This window comes from Biomphalaria glabrata, chromosome 2 (genome assembly GCF_947242115.1).
Source record: "Biomphalaria glabrata chromosome 2, xgBioGlab47.1, whole genome shotgun sequence".
Classification (NCBI taxonomy): domain Eukaryota; kingdom Metazoa; phylum Mollusca; class Gastropoda; family Planorbidae; genus Biomphalaria; species Biomphalaria glabrata.
Genome location: NC_074712.1, coordinates 25,414,408 through 25,431,500, shown reverse-complemented (window position 1 = coordinate 25,431,500; position 17,093 = coordinate 25,414,408). Strand labels below are relative to the sequence as shown.

Here is a 17,093-nt window from a genome sequence, read left to right as displayed (position 1 = left end):
CTTTCTTGTAGACAGCTTTTTAAGATAAATAATAAAGTGAAATAATTATAAGCTGTTTCATTAGAAATGTTGACAAAATAACAAAACATTTTTTGTTTCAGGAAATTACATGAACGAAGTACAACAGAAAAGCTAGAACAACTTAATGAAAAACTTTCATTGGCTGCAAGCTCATTACAAACAGCTATTGGAGGAGTCAACGGAAACTTTGCTTTTCACACTGACAAGGCAACTAGTTTGAACTAAATTAGGCATAAACATCATCCACTTATTTGTTATGTTCAATAGACGTACATCTTAGACTTAGATCCTAATGCTGATGATTACATTAAGAACAGAGACATTTTTGTATATCTGTACACTTTATATCATCATATTGAAATCATTATTTTAGCATAAATTTGTAACAAGATTGACATGTCTTAAATAGAGGCCAAGGTGCCATGATCTATACATTTGATTAAACTATACTAAGACCTTTTAAATAATTATCTTAAATTGCTATCTTATCTATTTACAAATTTATATCTTACACATATAGTTAAGAGCTGAGCTAAAATCACTATTGGCAGCATCAGAACAATCAAATGCCAGAGCAGTAACAGAACTTGATGCTAGAGTTCAAAGTGTCAAGCAAAGAATTAGTGCACTGGAACAACAACTAGAGGTGCAAATATCAGAGGTATGTAAACCACTAAATAACATTTACAATTATGATTTATCACATCAGCTAGAAATACTTGTTGTAGAAATACCATAATATGTATTCTTGGTTATTGTTGCTGTTTGAAATAAATAACATGACTTCTAATGGTACTTATTTTAATACATGCATATGTCTAAAGTAGGCCTATTTTTTTTTTTACAGAGGGGATATTGGATAAAATTTTTTAAAATCCATCTTTTTAAAATAGATACTTTAATTCATATCCTTTAAAAAAAAAGTTTGTTGTTAATAAGAAAAAACAAGAAAAACATAAAAAGCATAAAAAATCAAAAGTTTAAAATGTTTGTTTGTTTGTAAAATGTTTTACTTATTTCGGATGTTCCTTCAGAGTTGAAGATAATTACTTCCTAGTCCAAACCTCCCGCAGGACGACGGGGGATGGGAGCGGGCAGGGTTTGAACCCGGGACCATCGATAAGTCCGAACGACAGTCCAGCGCGAAAACCGCACAACCAGGCAGCCATCCAAGAATATATTAAGTATAGTTGTACCAATCAGTTAGGATCAGTCATGTAATTAAATTTGTAATAGATCTAGACTAACAATAATAAATCTGTGCGATTAGAAATATTTTTACCTGTTTGTTTTTTTTCAGTGCAATTTCATGCTTTTAGCTTTTTTACTATGCTATTTTCCATCATTTGTCTTTACCAATTGAAAAGAGGTAGGGGGAGAAAGCAAGGGGTAACTGGGTGATCGATTTTTAAATGCATTTACTAAAAAAAAAAAGTGAACAACCTGAATTCAGACACGAGGGCTAAAGCCTCCTCAAGCAAATACTCTAACCTCTGTGTCAGGGAAGTGCTTATGAAAATAGAAGGTGTTATAGTTATCTATAGTTAGTTTCAAACCTTTCTCTCTACAAAGTATACAACTTATACCACCTTATAATAATAATAATAGCTTTTATATAGCACTACTTTCATGCTTATAGCATGCTCAGAGCACTATGGTACAATCTCATTTGTGGACCAGAGAAGGTTTTCTGTGCTGCCTTTAGGTGCTCAGAAAATACAACTCTGCTCGAGTCAGGTGTCGAACCTCGAGCCCCCCACATAGGTAGCTAAGACAAGCCAAGTTCAAGCATACTTAGCCTCTTGACCACACTTCCCACCTTATCAGTCAAAGTAAAATTTATTTCCCTTGTTTGAGAAATCAAACAAAATAATTAATTACCGAAAGTTAATTAACTAATTGGTAAATTTTTTTATTGGTTATTTTTTTATCAGGTAAAAGAAGTAATTGTGCAAATTTCCGCCTGATCCAAGACTGGGTGTGGAAGAAATAATGTGTACAAACTTTTTACCAGACATACAGACAGAATGAGTTGATATAAGCTTTGTAAAAATGGTTTCAGTGACCATATCTGGAATCTCATTATTAAAAAATGTAATAGAACAAATATTTTTCTTCTAGTTAAAAAAAACTTAGTTCTTACTTAAGCACAAACTTTTATTTCATATAAAAAAATAAATATGTGAATATTCTTACTTTTTGCAAAAGTTTCATTATGCTAACAAGTATAACATGGTAATTATGTAATGCTATTTATTTGTTAGTTACACATTAATCTTAACTATAATTGTTTTATTAAACATTAATCATTATGTGTATTAACCTAAAAGTTGATCATACCTAACATAGATGAATGGATATATTTATGTAGAGAAAATTGTTTAGAAATATATGTATATCATCCAATTCCCATTTTTTTAAGTCAAACTAACTGCATGATGAAATTTTAGTACTTAATGACATTTTGATTTTAACAGGCTCTTGCCATTGTCACTTGTCCAGAGGTATAACATTGCCAAAAATTCTTGTTCATTTTAAAATATATATTTTTTATGGTTGATGTAGGTATTACCTGTACATTATTTTTTTGTTTTCGTTGTTTTAGTTGTATTGAGATAAACACCAGAGTTTTAGGCTAAGGTGATGCCCAACCTTCTTCATTCCCCAGGCCAAGTAAAATGTCATGACATTTGTTCCGTTTTTGCTGCCTCATTTTTTTTTTCTTTTCTTGGTAAATATTTTCTTCATCCTACATTTCTTTCAATTACCATAGAAATCTTCTCTATATAGCCTGAACCAAAGATGCAACCATAGGCCTACTTGTGCATTGTTTCATTGCTACTGAAAAAAGAAGAAGATATCTAAAATCCTGAAAAGGTGCCTTGTGTCAATCACATGACAAGGACATGGCCAGCATAAATATAAAAAACTGAAACTATAAATAGTTGTCTAAGTTAATATGAATCTATTATATGAATATTAGGATATCACAGAGAGAAATCTATCTGGGGATGCCCTAGTGATACTTTTTTTTTTTTTTTTTTTTTACATTTTGATTTACTGAACTGTGGACAGAAGTTTTTGTGGGTCCTATAGACTCGCATCTGGATGGTGGGTTTCAATTTGAGCATCACTGTTATATATACCATTGTTTTTAATGCTTTTTTTTTGTTTGTTCAGCATTTATATTTATTACACCATTTTTAATGTCATTAAATTAATTTGTTAGCTCTTTGTCTTTATTTTTAGTATCATTAAAGTTCTATATTTGTTATAATCTCTAATTTGGTTTTAATTACTTATATATTGTAATGTTTGCATTGATTACTATTATTACTATCAAAATATAAAAAAAATTATCCTAATACTTTTGTTTAGGCTATCCCTCATTAGCTACAAAAAAAACAGGTTAATTTTATAAATAAAAAAAAAAAAAAAAAACTAAAGAGTTTTAATACTTTTATTACTATTAATTTGTTAATAATACAATGATTAGTGTATTTTGTAAATAAAGAGAGGCACATTAGTACACAGAAGAGAGAGACACATCTGATGTTTTTGTAAATAGTAAAGTTTATAATAATAACATATATAATGAAGAGGATAATATCAGTTGCTATAGTCTATTTTTGTCTACATGCATATTTAAATACAATGCCATAATATTATTTCAGTACCTAAGTAATATTAACAAATAATTTTTTGTTAAATATCCCTAAAAGATGCACATGCATCATTATAGTCTTACTTAACATCTATGAAAGCAAGTTACAAGTGAAGATAACAATGAATATTCAGTTCATTTTTATTAAATTTTAATGCAAGTTTTGCTCAATGTATATATTCAAAAAATTTCTATAAAAATGAATTCAGTGATCAACTCTGTTATGAATTTCTTTTCTTTTTTTTTATTTAAAAAAAGCTATTCATGAATGTTTTCAGATGTAAAATTTCTGAATTCCTCTAGGTAAATTGATTCATATCATTTGATATTTAAATGCTATATTAGAGAATAGAAGTAAAAGTTTTAACCTATATTTAGAAAAAAGCTTAAACCTATATTTAGAAAACAAAATTAGATAAATTCAATATTTTGTAAATCAAAGCAACTTTTAATCAAATAGTTTTTATGTTCTCTATATAAAACAAACTATAAAACTGATCATATTTAATTTCTATATATTGCACACTTAACAGCAAATTTTTTTCGCTTGACTTTTTTTTATTCAACACATAAGAAAGTGTACATCTACAAGTACATTAGTAGTTTAAATTTTTTTTTGTTTGACACTTGAAGATTTTCTCTTAAATTTTACAAGTGTTTTTATTTCCTCTCATGCTGCATAAGACTTTGGAATTAAATGAGGTAAAATATTGTTTTCAAAAAGGTGATTAATTAATTTAAAAACTACAACTTACATTTCAGATCTTCACAATACACTAAATGATGCATTGGTAACAGTTTAATAGCTTACTATCTGACTTACTTTCATTAGGCTACAGCAATCCTGGCACAAAACTTGAGAGAAAAGGTTGAATCCATCTCACTATGGCAAGAGGTGACAAGCCAGACCATCAGAGAACTGAACCAAAGTATCCAAGGACTACCTAATGAAGTGAGAAGTATTTCTGCTTTTTGTAAAAGAATTTTTGTTTATGATTTGTGTCTAGAATTAAACTATACATATTTCATGTTGTTTTTTTCAATGACAGTATTGTTTTTTTTTTAATTTATCTTTAAATTAGACTGTTTTAAGTATAATTATTATTATTGTGTTATAAATACATAGATGTAATTCTTGAGTAGTGTAGTTTCCCAGTTATAGTTTTTCTTTTCTATTCATAGATATATTCAGTAGGTAAGATATCTAAAGTTGTTCATTCAGTATCTACATAAATGCTGCTGTTCATTTTGTACTTAGATATATGCTGTTGAGAATAAACAAAGAGACTTTAAGTCAGAGATAGAAACAAAGATGCTATCTGAAACAAATGCAAGGTAAATAAGTACTTTTTTTTAAACAAAGTAATGTAAACTAGTTCCTTAACTAACTAAATGATAAAATGTCAAGCACATTGCTCAGATAGTAATGTCACGTAATCTGTATAACATCTTATGTGGCATTACATAACCAGAAAAATTGTTGGCTAAAGTTCAATGGAAGGAGTCCTTTCAGTTTAAACCTCAATGTTAACTTAGGTATACAATAGTTTCTTATTCACTCATCAGTACAATTTAATGTAAGGAGATAATTTAATGCAAACATCTATAACCATTTGTGACAGAAATCTGACTCTAAGATTCTTCATTTTGTCTGTTAGAATGAGTGAAATAGAAGTCTTGAAGCATGAAATAAATTTACTTAAAACAAAGAAACAACCTCCAGTAGTTACTGCTGATGACATCCAAGAGGTAAAATTAGAGGTTTTTTCTTATTTTATTTTATTGTTTAGTAAACAGTTTTATGCATTAATAACATGGAGGGACAGAATATAAAAGTCATTATCATCTAAAATATAATTATACAATTGATTCTTTGTCATAGTATATCTTCAAAGCTTTATAATTATTTTTTTTTTATAGATTCAGTTGTCTATTAGAAAACTAGCTGAATCTGTGCAAACTGTCAAAACTGTGATTGGAATGAAACTACAATCTGAACAAAAAACTGTAAGTTCTACTTTTACTGCTACTTTTTTTTTTAAAACACTTCTTTATCTTGCATTTGTTTTAGGTCAATTTGTCTGTTATATGAAAATATTTTGTTGCGAACTTTATTAATTATTAGTAATGATAATTTTATAAATCCTCTTTTTATAGTTATAGAATTGCTTTTGTAGTATTTAGGTCGGAATTTTGAACTTGTTGAGATAAAAGCATAGCATTATAAATTTATTGACATTAAAAATGGTTTTATGCTTTGGGCATTTTTATTTTGACTAATACTGAAACTTTTTTTTTTCTGTACAGAAAATACTGAATGTTAGAGTGTTAACATAATTTTGGATAGTTAGATGCAAATATATTTTGCATCTACACATTTAAATAATTGTTTCTAATTTTTATAATTTGAATTCAATTGCTTTTTATCATAATATACACATAGTGATTTTAATCACTTACTGCTACTGACTCATAAGTTTCAAGTTATAAGTTTAATTCATCCATATTGATTAAAGGCCATTTGTGGCTGAGTGGTAGAGCACTTGGCCTCCAAACCAAGAAGTCTTGAGTTTGAACTTCTGGATTTTTAAACTGCCTCTGATATTTTCCAACTCTTATGGGTACTTGACATATATTGGGGAAGTAAAGGCGGTTGGTCATTGTGCTGACTACATGACACCATCATTAATGATCAGCCACAGAAACAGATGAGCTTTGCACTATCTGTCCCCATACATCACAAGTTCAGAAAGGAAGCATATTGATATTGTTTTAACATTGCTAAAATAGGAATACATAGTATGTTATTATTAGAATAGCATCCTTTCTACTAACTAAATCTGAAGTTAATTGCTGGCTGAAAATCGGAAAAAAACATTTTTTTTTAATACATTTTCAAAAATCTTGGTTTAGAATTGAGCCATAGTAAAAGAATAGCCTTGAAAGTTTGCAATAATAAAAGAAATTGTGTTGAAACTTTAGACGGACAATAATAACACAATGTTTCATAATAGCCAAAACTATTTTCAGTATTTATTAGGCCATGAAACTCTTCAACTACAAATCAATAAGCTTGAGAATAAATTAAGAAATGTCCAGCAAGGTGATGACGAATATTCAAAGTTCAATAAAGAAAAACTTGAATATAATTGGAGGCATGATGTTACAGAAGATATTCCATTAAAATGGAAACTAAAACAGAATAAAGAGGAAAATGTATCCAAACAAAGGCAAAGTGGAAGACAAGAAAATGAAACAGAGGAAGCTGATTGGAATTTACTTAGTTCTATTGCTTTTTCTCTTGATGAAGATAAAATTAATGACACGTCCAGAATTCAGAAATCATATGATTTCCCTAACAAAAGTAAGATACAAGAAAACAAAACAAAAGAAGATGACGTGAATAAAGAGGAATATGTTAACCAAGAAAAGCGAAATGCTGATTATACAAGAGAATTGACACTGAAAACTGAAGACAACCCTCGCCCAATGTCTCAACAATTATCAGAGCAAGATCAAAATAACAATAGCAAACTTTCTCCGCTCTAATCCTAAATGTCCTCTTTAGAAAGTATTGCATTGAGGTTAGTGAAGAGAGTAACTATTTTGCTTGAGTGCCTGCTTCTAACCATAATAATTAAAACTTCAAGCATCTTAGTGTTATCCTGCAACATCCTAACTAGAGGAAAAAATAGAATGCAATATATTGCATGGTATTATAGTATATATTATATTCCTTTTTCTTCTTCTTCGTTCTCATCGTTATGTTGGAGTGTTCCGATGACTAGACCAATACATGAGATGAACTGCGCAGTGGTTTCCAAATCAGGGAGCTCTCCATATAGTTTTCTTTCTATTGGGGTGTTTTGGGGCCAGTGTCTTATACGGGCCTCTTGGTAAAGAGAGCAGTTTTGGAGGACGTGGTTGGCATTCTCTGGTGACACTCCACATGGGCAGATTTCACTGGTTCCAGTTTTGAGCTTCCGGTACATGTATTGTCGCATTCTGTTGTGTCCGGTCCTGAGTCGAAAGATTAGACGTTGGTCTTGTAGGGATAGCTTATATTATATTTCAACATTGTATTAATTACAAATAGATGAAATGACCCCATTAATTTTTTTCATGATATATTTTCGGAAATGATCCAAAACAATTATTGAATCTCAAATGAATAAATAAAAATATGCATTTAAAAAAAGGTACAGTATACACTTAGGTACAGTATACACTTAGATACAGTACTTCTATGCAATATTAGCATAACCACTACAACAATCATACAAAAATTTTGATAATTACTTTATTGCTTTCATAAGACTGTGTGTTTCTACTCTGCTGTATACATCTAACAAGGTATTGGCGCTTGAATAATTCATTCTAGAGCTCTAATAACATGTCTCTACTGCTGGAGAACAATATCACTAAATAAAGACATTTCTAAGAGTTCTCGAGTGTCTCTGCTGGCAGGTGATGTCCCTTTAAAGCTTAACGCGGTCCTCCTTTAAGCTCTTCATAAATGATTGTCTTTAACTTACTTTCATCCCCAATACGGGATATGTACCCTGCCAAATCTCAAACAGTAAGGAGTGCCTCTATCCACATCCGTACTCAGAATCCCCAATACGGGATTGGTACCCTGCCAAATCTTAAACAGTAAGGAGTGCCTCTGTCCACATCTGTACTCAGAATCCCCAATATGGGATAGGTGCCCTGACAAATCTCAAACAGTAATGAGTGCCTCTATCCACATCTGTACTCAGAATCCCTAATATGGGATAGGTACCCTGCCAAATCTCAAACAGTAATGAGTGCCTCTATCCACATCTGTACTCAGAATCCCTAATATGGGATAGGTACCCTGCCAAATCTCAAACAGTAAGGAGTGCCTCTATCCACATCTGTACTCAGAATCCCTAATATGGGATAGGTACCCTGCCAAATCTCAAAATCAAACAGTAAAGAGTGCCTCTATCCACATCTGTACTCAGAATCCCTAATATGGGATAGGTGCCCTCTTAAGGAGTGCCTCTGTCCACATCTGTACTCAGAATCCCCAATATGGGATAGGTACCCTGCCAAATCTTAAATCAAACAGTAAGGAGTGTCTCTATCCACATCTGTACTCAGAATCCCAAATATGGGATAGGTGCCCTGCCAAATCTCAAACAGTAAGGAGTGCCTCTGTCCACATCTGTACTCAGAAATATTGTTCTTTCTTGCGTCATCATTGCTTTCTTTACAGCACCCAAGTTACAGATTGTGAGAATCATTGCTTTTTAGACTTGAATCTTTCTTGACTGAAAAAGCGATCTATTGGCCACATTGTCGTTTGAAAGCGGCAAAAAAAGCGCTGCTAACTTTCACTATTGCAGTCTCAACTTCTCCAAATGTTTTTTAGGCTTGGCATTTAGGGTATAGGGTAATATAATTTGATTGAAAGATTTTTTTTTGTTTAGAAAAGTAGACAAAATCCTGTTCCAGCTGTACATGATTGCTTATGATCCAGATAATAGGGCCATCCTGTAGTTCTTGTTGAAATAGTTCAACAGTCTAGTGCACGCTCGTTTTTTTGTTGTTTTGTTTTCTAACAAAGTGAAGTACCGATAATAAAGTTGTTGTTTTGTTTTCTAACAAAGTGAAGTACCGATAATAAAGTTGTTGTTTTTTTAACAAAGTGAAGTACCGATAATAAAGTTGTTGTTTTTTTAACAAAGTGAAGTACCGATAATAAAGTTGTTGTTTTGTTTTCTAACAAAGTGAAGTACCGATAATAAAGTTGTTGTTTTGTTTTCTAACAAAATGAAGTACCGATAATAAAGTTGTTGTTTTTTTAACAAAGTGAAGTACCGATAATAAAGTTGTTGTTTTTTTAACAAAGTGAAGTACCGATAATAAAGTTGTTGTTTTTTTAACAAAGTGAAGTACCGATAATAAAGTTGTTGTTTTTTTAACAAAGTGAAGTACCGATAATAAAGTTGTTGTTTTGTTTTCTAACAAAGTGAAGTACCGATAATAAAGTTGTTGTTTTTTTAATCCCAGTGGTCTACACTTAATAGCAAGCTCTGATATTGTCATTAACCAAGCTATACATAGAAGCAGAGCGTTTTAATGAAAATAGTCGTTTTTAACATTAATTCATTAAGAAAATTAATGTATTGATGTGAGATGCAAATAAGTGGTTCTGGTTCCTACTCTAATAATCATTTACTTAAGGCTTTGCTAACAGCAATACTATGCTTCTTGGGGTTGCCATGTTTCTTGTATAATCAATGCCATAATAATAATGTTTTCTTCTGCATAATCATTTAGTTCAATCTAATACCTTTTAAAATTGAAAGTTAATTGTATTTTTGTTTATTTTAAAATAATATTCATTTACCATTATGTTTTAATTACGCATGCTCATCCTATAATGACACTGAACATGATATAGTCTTACACAATTCCCTTTCATTTTAGTTTTTTAGTTTTTGATAATTCTTATCCTTACAAGTTATATTGTTACACTTCTCTCAGAGACAAGAAGATATAGAAAAGTTACAGGATCAGCTTATCAAACTCGAAAGAAAAGTTGAAACATCTAATTCAGATCAATCTAATAGAGGAGACAGAAATAGAGGTAGAGATAATGACAGAAACAATGTAGACGATGACCGAAGGTAATGACCAAAAAACCATCCCTTGATTGTTGTAAAGCAGTTGAAAAGCTTCAGGTTCTTTACCATGTCTCCAGTTGTTACCTCCCTTGATCTTCCTTGTGACTATAAAGATTTAGAAATAATAGAATGTTGTTTTTTTTTAATTCCATTTATTTATGTCCCATTTCATATTTTTCTTTACTTAACTATAATATTTTTATTGTAGCTTGATTAAAAATATTTCAATATAAACATAGGAACTATATTTGCCTTAATATGAGTTTTCTTTTATAAAGTCAATCTTGATGAATACTGTGAATGGAAGGAGCAACCATGTTGAGTGGATGGAGTTTCAAAAGTGTGAATATCCTCTATTGCCCCCTAATTAATACACCTTACTCCCACTTCATCACTTCATGAACCATTTGAACCATAAAGAGAAAGAAAGTCAATTTGTATTTGGTACCTTGTCTAACTATTAATTAAGTTTGATGTTTTTTATTTAACATTTTTAAAACTTTATTAAAATTTTTTTAGTAATGCAAATGAAAAAAAAGCATCTACAAATTTTAAACATTTTTTAATATCAGACAGTAATTCCCTGGCTACTTCCTGGTTTATTTTTCCCAGATTCGCTTATTTTAATTTTTCAATACTGCTTATCTCCACTATATTGCAGATATTTAAGGAAAATCTAAGCAAACCATGAAATATAAATAGCCAAAATAATTAAATCCATTTAAATTTCATTCAATTCTATATTTTTGCAATTATTTGCAAAGAAAAGTTCACAAATGTTTAAGATTTTATTTTTAAATCCTTTCCATCTTCCTTTGAGTTCAATTATTATTCTATATGTTAGTAACTTGTACATCCTGTTGGTATTAGAGTAGGTACTGTAAAGTATAAATTAGACTAGGTGCCTAACAATATCATTTTCTTATTATGTATAAATTAAAAGTATTTTTATCAAAATATTTATATGTATTAGACTAGGACTGTAGGTGACAAAATCTCTCTTTGACAAGTATTTCTTGCATGCAGTACATGTGTTATGTCCACATCTAAATCATAATTTAAGAATTACTCTTTTCAAGAAACTGGTTTGGTATCACATGTAGTTTCAGTTGAAAACATTATAGAAAAACAGTTTTATGCAAAGGGTGGGTTCTGGACAGTACAGGGAGGGTTCGTTGAAGTCCAAAAAATCATTAAATACATAAAAATTTATTTTTTATCTACTTTGTGGAAATTCATTTTTCGCAGTTGGTCTTGGCACTGCACACCCCACTCCCCACCCACGAAAAGCAAAGGAATAACTGTACATAGTTATGCCAGAAATTTTTCTGTAAATAAATTAATTAGTTCTTGTAAATTTTACTGGTATATAGAGTTTCTATTTTCTATTTGAATGACCCTAAAAGTTTCTTTAAAAAACCTTTATTTGTTTTTTTTATTAAATATAGGCCAATAAGTGCATACCATTCTCCAACACTGAAGAAAAAACATATTCATTATATTTTCTTGAAATAGTGTTTTTGGAAAGATTTCATTTTACATGCATAAATTATGTTATTGAATTTCTACTTATGCAAGAATTTAAAAACTACAATCAAATATCTCTTTAAAACTAGTTTAAAGTTAGAAAAGGCTTTATATGTATAATATATAAAAAAAAATGCTTTGTCTCTATTACATTATTGTATACAACCTTTCCTTGTGCACACTATACATGTTACAGTTATAGTGTTATACATTTTTGTTTTTATCAATGTATAAGAAAATCATCCCGAAAGATTTTTTTTTAATCTATAAGAAAAAAAAAGTTAATGTTTTCTTAAGATTCTAATAAAAATATATCAGATTGTTTTATAAATGTTTTCCTATATTTTATTTATTTTCCAAATCAAATAAATATACATTTTTAAATACTTTTTTAAAATTTGTTCTATTTCCTGTTGCTTTTACTTGTTGTTTTAGTTGCTTCATATGGTAGGTCTGTTCATGTTGTACTGTTCATCTCTCATGCAGAGAATGTTGCTAAACAATTAATGTATTCTTTCCTATTAAATATTTTGTGCTACTTTTTTGGCTAAAATAATTGTATTATATACTGAACCCCAAAATCTTACAATGGAAACATATTATTTGTTGAATTTCAGCATTTTTCACTTGTAATTTGTATAGATCATTGAATGCAATAAACCTTTACGCTATTTCTGTCACTTTTAGAATAAGGAAAAGATTAAAATATCTTCGATAATCAAAGAATTATGCACTAGAGGAACTTCATAAGTATAACATGGCCATGAAATCAAAAACAATGTTTTATTAGTATTTAAATATCATAAAGTAAAAGTTATTTTCTGACACTGCCATGATCGAGCTTGGTTAAGAAGAAATACATTGATGTCACCTTAAGTCTCCACAGAGGAATTGCATTATGACATGGCAGGTCTGCATGCAGTATCACTCTCTTGAGAACAAGAATCTGTGTAGGCAGACGAAGGACCGCATTACAAATATTATTTTTAACTGTAAATGGCATATGTGCATCAAAAAAAGGAGATTTATTGTCAAGAAATAAACTGTGCATAAATGTCTCTTAACATGGATTGTATGGTACAGAAAGGATGCGTCTATGGCTCCAAGTTTTATGAATCCTTGGAAGATTTTTAAATTAATATTGACTCCCATTGTTTAGGTAAGATAGAAATAAATTTGAATCATTATGTTAGAGAAATAAATTTAAGACCGTGAAATAATTATTTAAACAGTTATTGAAATAATGTCTCTAATAAGATACTAGGTATCAATAGTCAATTTTCTCTGTTCTAACATAATTCTCATAAGATTCAAAAGACACAGGATATAAGAACCTTTGTATCTACCCTCTAAATTAATTTTTAAAATATATCATTCAATGTTCAGGGGTTGTCTCTCGAAGCCTTTCCCATGTTAGGTACATCAGCAAGGCAGCGGAGGTTTGGATTTAGTCTACCTACTCCTTGTTCTCACTAACGAGCCCATCCTGCCAGAAGCTTACTGGTCAAGGCTCCTGTTGCTCACCTTTGCCTCTTCTGTTAGTTCCACCGGACTCAATCCGCACGTGAAGACCAGGATTGGAGTAATTGTCTGAGGCTTTTTGAAACGCATGCCATTGGAAGTATTTTATAGGAAATGGTGCTCTTAAAACCATTACCTCTTCCGGTGATATCAACCCTACGGAACCAATTATGACGAAAAATCAGGAGCTGGTGACCATTAGGCAACTTGTGACACACAGTGCTACACCCTGGCAAAACCGGAGACGGTACAGATCCTAAACTTCATCGGATATTTGACGTTCCTTTGGACACATCATATGCTTGGAGGGGGGGGGGCTGCTGTGTGGACTACATCGTTCTGATCATAAATAATGCAAATCTCCAAAGCACCATAAAAGCTAGAGAGGACATTCCAGCTTCACCTTTGGTGTCGACGAAACACGGGAAGTGGCAGTTACCGGTTATAAGCTACACTACTCGATATAGAGCAGAGGACTAGGGGTCACTTCCGTTGGTGGGAGTGATTCTAGGCTCCCATTGAACAGCCCCCAGTCATTAAGTTGTTGTCCCGTCATGCCCGCATTCCTCATTTAGTACACGAGGATAGGACAAAATCTGAAAAGCAGGCACAAAACAAATGACATGAAGAAAAAAAAGAGGAACTCAACTCTTAAACTGGGCACCTGGAATGTACGGACCTTACAAACCGGCCTCAATTATAACTTTATGGACGAAAGAGATGCTAGAAAATCTACATTAATAAACGATGAACTCTCCAAGAAACTCGCTTAGCTGATTCAATGAAAGAAAAAGACTATACCTTCTTCTAGCAATGCAAAGTAGAACATGAAGGATCACTTGACTAATACGTCGTTGGTTTCACAGTTAAAAAAACACTACCGAACACAGCAGAGCTAAAGTGTAATGGTTTAGAAAGACTGCTGTCACATAACACATCTATTGGACACGTGACTATGTTTGTACGTTATTATGCACCAGAAGTCAAGGACATGTTCTATAACAACCTTTCATCTCTTCTCAATGAAATCCCAAATACTGAACACTAAACGTTCTTGATGATCTCAAATGCGACACAGATAATTCATTTTGGTTAAGAAATACACCATGTTAATCAGAATGGAGTCCCTCAATCCGATGTGCCACTCTGATTGCGAGAAGCAGTTTGCGGAATCTTTTGAACGCGACTACAAAAATCTCCTTGAAACACAGCAACAGAAAAATTGAGAACACCTTGTCCATACAAAAGACTTTATTTTACAAAGCGGAATGATTGGTACGACCCTAAATCAGCTATACTAACCCCTTCGCAGTAATGGTATCCTCCAGATCTTCTAAAACAGTGCAAAACGACATTAAGCCAACCTCTACATGAACTGCTCTGCAAATGTTGGCTAGAAGGTGATTTGCCACAGGACAGCTAAGATTTTCACTCTTTATTAAAAAAAAAAAGCGACAGAAGCGATTTAAATAACAATAGGGGAATATCCCACCTAAGTATTGTAAGCAATGTTTTCCCAAGTGATACTAATTAGGCAACAAAAAACTCGCTGATCGGTTCTACCCAGAATCCCAATGTGGCTTTCGCTCAGGGAGACCCACGATTGATATGATATGCTCTCTCCGTCAGCTGCAGAGAACAAAAAATGCTTTTGTAGATTGCGTTCATTGATCTGACTTCGACCTTCGATATAGTCAGCAGAGATGGTCTCTTAAAATTTTTATAGAAAATAGGCTGTCCAGCCAAGCTACTAAATGTAACCAAAATATGATGTGCACTGTGAAGTCCAACGGCGCCTGCTCCGAAAGATTTAACATAAACAGCGAAGTTAAACAAGGTTATGTCCTGAACCCAACCGTCTTTGGAACACTCTTTTCACGCATTGGAATAATCCACTGAAGGTATCTATCTTCATTCGAAATTTAATCATCCTTTGCTATTGGCGGATGATGCTGCAGTAGTGGCACATAAACGGAAGTTACTAATGTCCCGCTTCTCTAAGGCCTGTAATGAGTTTGGGGTAACTATTATCAAAATGAATGGGCTAACTATATAACCTCCTGCTACATCCCCATCCTCCATCTTCATTGATGAAAACAAGATTGAAGTCGTACATAACATATGCTACCTGGGATCCACACTTCAAGATGACATGCTCCTAGAAGAGGAGATAAAAAAAACTCACAGGAAAGGCTGCGCCTACCTTCGCTAGACTCAGACCAATAGTTTGGAAAAGCCGGAAGCTACAGTGACCAAAATGGAGGTCTACAAGGCTTGTTATGAGCACGCTATTGGACGACAATGAGTCAAAGCAAGAGAGAAAATTAAATTCACTTCCTAGCATCTTTACAATCCTCAGATAACGCCGCTTGCACTGACTTGGTCATGTTCACTGAATGAGGGGCAATCGTATCCAGAAAGTCAGGCTCAAAAAAAAAACCCAGGTTGCCCCCACTTCCGATATGTGGATGTAATCAAACGGGACCTCCAAGCAGTGGACATTGATGTTTACTACTAGAAAGACATAGCCCTAGATCGCACTATGCGGAGAGAGATGGTGACTAAGGAAGGTATAGACAGGGGAAATGCATCGGCCTCAGCTCTGGAAGAAACGCGTGCCAAACGAAAACTAGTTCGCTCCTATACCGCCAAAGCGAATGTCGCCTTAATCAGAGTAATATGTGGACAGGAATACCTCTCGAGAGTATGACTCTACAGTCACATAAAATGTGTTGTATTAAACATACCATAATCGTTCTACAACTGAAGTAGGCTAACAACAACTCATATAATTATACGCTAAACGCTGTTGATCCAATTACTTGCATATTTTTTTTTATCTATTGAGACATTATTAGACATATTAAATCAGTTTTTAGTTGGAGTGACAGGGGAAAAAACTATTAGTTCTTTGAATCTCTCTGTAAATTTTACAATTTTAATATCAATAAATAAAACCAATATTGAAAATCCGATTTCATCACATGATAAAAATAGGTGCAATGGCTACTTTTAGTCTTTAGAAAGGGACGCATTTTTGTCTGAAATTGAATATGCAAACATGTTGTTTTTTTATATGCCTATCACGATTTTAAAACAAAATCACAAGAAGATTTCAATGGTATTTAGTAGCATTTAATAAGTGTAGGTCATCACATTGTCTACCGGCACAAATTAATTCTAAAAAACTTGTGTTTTCGGCATGCAGTTCTAAAAAAGAAAGTTTCGACCGCTCGTGTTCAATTTTATATTTGACAAAAAAAATGTAATAGCGTTCATTCTCCTCGTGTGTTATAGGCCACAGAAACAGATGACATTATCTGCCCTATAGCACCGTTTCTTATAGTTATAATGTTTTTTGTTTGGTGTAATGCACAAATTGTAAGACAAATTTCCTTACGGATAATAAAGATTATTATTATTATTATTATTATTATAGACCGCAAGGTCTAACTACTTTTACTTTTAGTTGTTAGGCTAGCATTACAACACATTTGCTATACTCAATGTCAGCGTTCTTTGTTTTCCAGATCAAAAGGAAGCAAACCAAAGAGAGTAGGTGGAGGGTACAACTACTAGTCAAAGTAACTGATTACACAACTACTAGTCAAAGTGACTAATTACACAACTACTTCATGAAGTCAAGGTTGCGCCATGTGTTACATGTTTATTGTAATGCTAATAAAAAAACAACAACTCATAAA

General features: G+C 32.1%; 1 protein-coding gene across 8 annotated transcripts in view; it reads left to right on the top strand.

Annotated features, from left to right (window-relative positions):
- The window catches only part of LOC106078121 (myosin heavy chain, striated muscle-like), a 63,507-nt gene extending 46,414 nt beyond the window's left edge, over positions 1-17,093 (top strand). For 5 of the 8 annotated variants that reach the window (XM_056022068.1, XM_056022071.1, XM_056022072.1 and 2 more), the window contains 10 exons: positions 102-228; positions 542-682; positions 2,499-2,525; positions 4,370-4,387; positions 4,518-4,637; positions 4,944-5,020; positions 5,344-5,434; positions 5,606-5,692; positions 6,716-7,269; positions 10,202-10,339. In XM_056022068.1, coding sequence (XP_055878043.1) covers positions 102-228; positions 542-682; positions 2,499-2,525; positions 4,370-4,387; positions 4,518-4,637; positions 4,944-5,020; positions 5,344-5,434; positions 5,606-5,692; positions 6,716-7,234 — 1,207 coding nt within the window. In that variant the 3' untranslated portion in view covers positions 7,235-7,269; positions 10,202-10,339. Of the gene's footprint in view, positions 1-101; positions 229-541; positions 683-2,498; positions 2,526-4,369; positions 4,388-4,517; positions 4,638-4,943; positions 5,021-5,343; positions 5,435-5,605; positions 5,693-6,715; positions 7,270-10,201; positions 10,345-16,919 lie in introns of those variants that run through there. The other 3 variants (XM_056022075.1, XM_056022069.1, XM_056022070.1) reach the window with 3 other exon arrangements.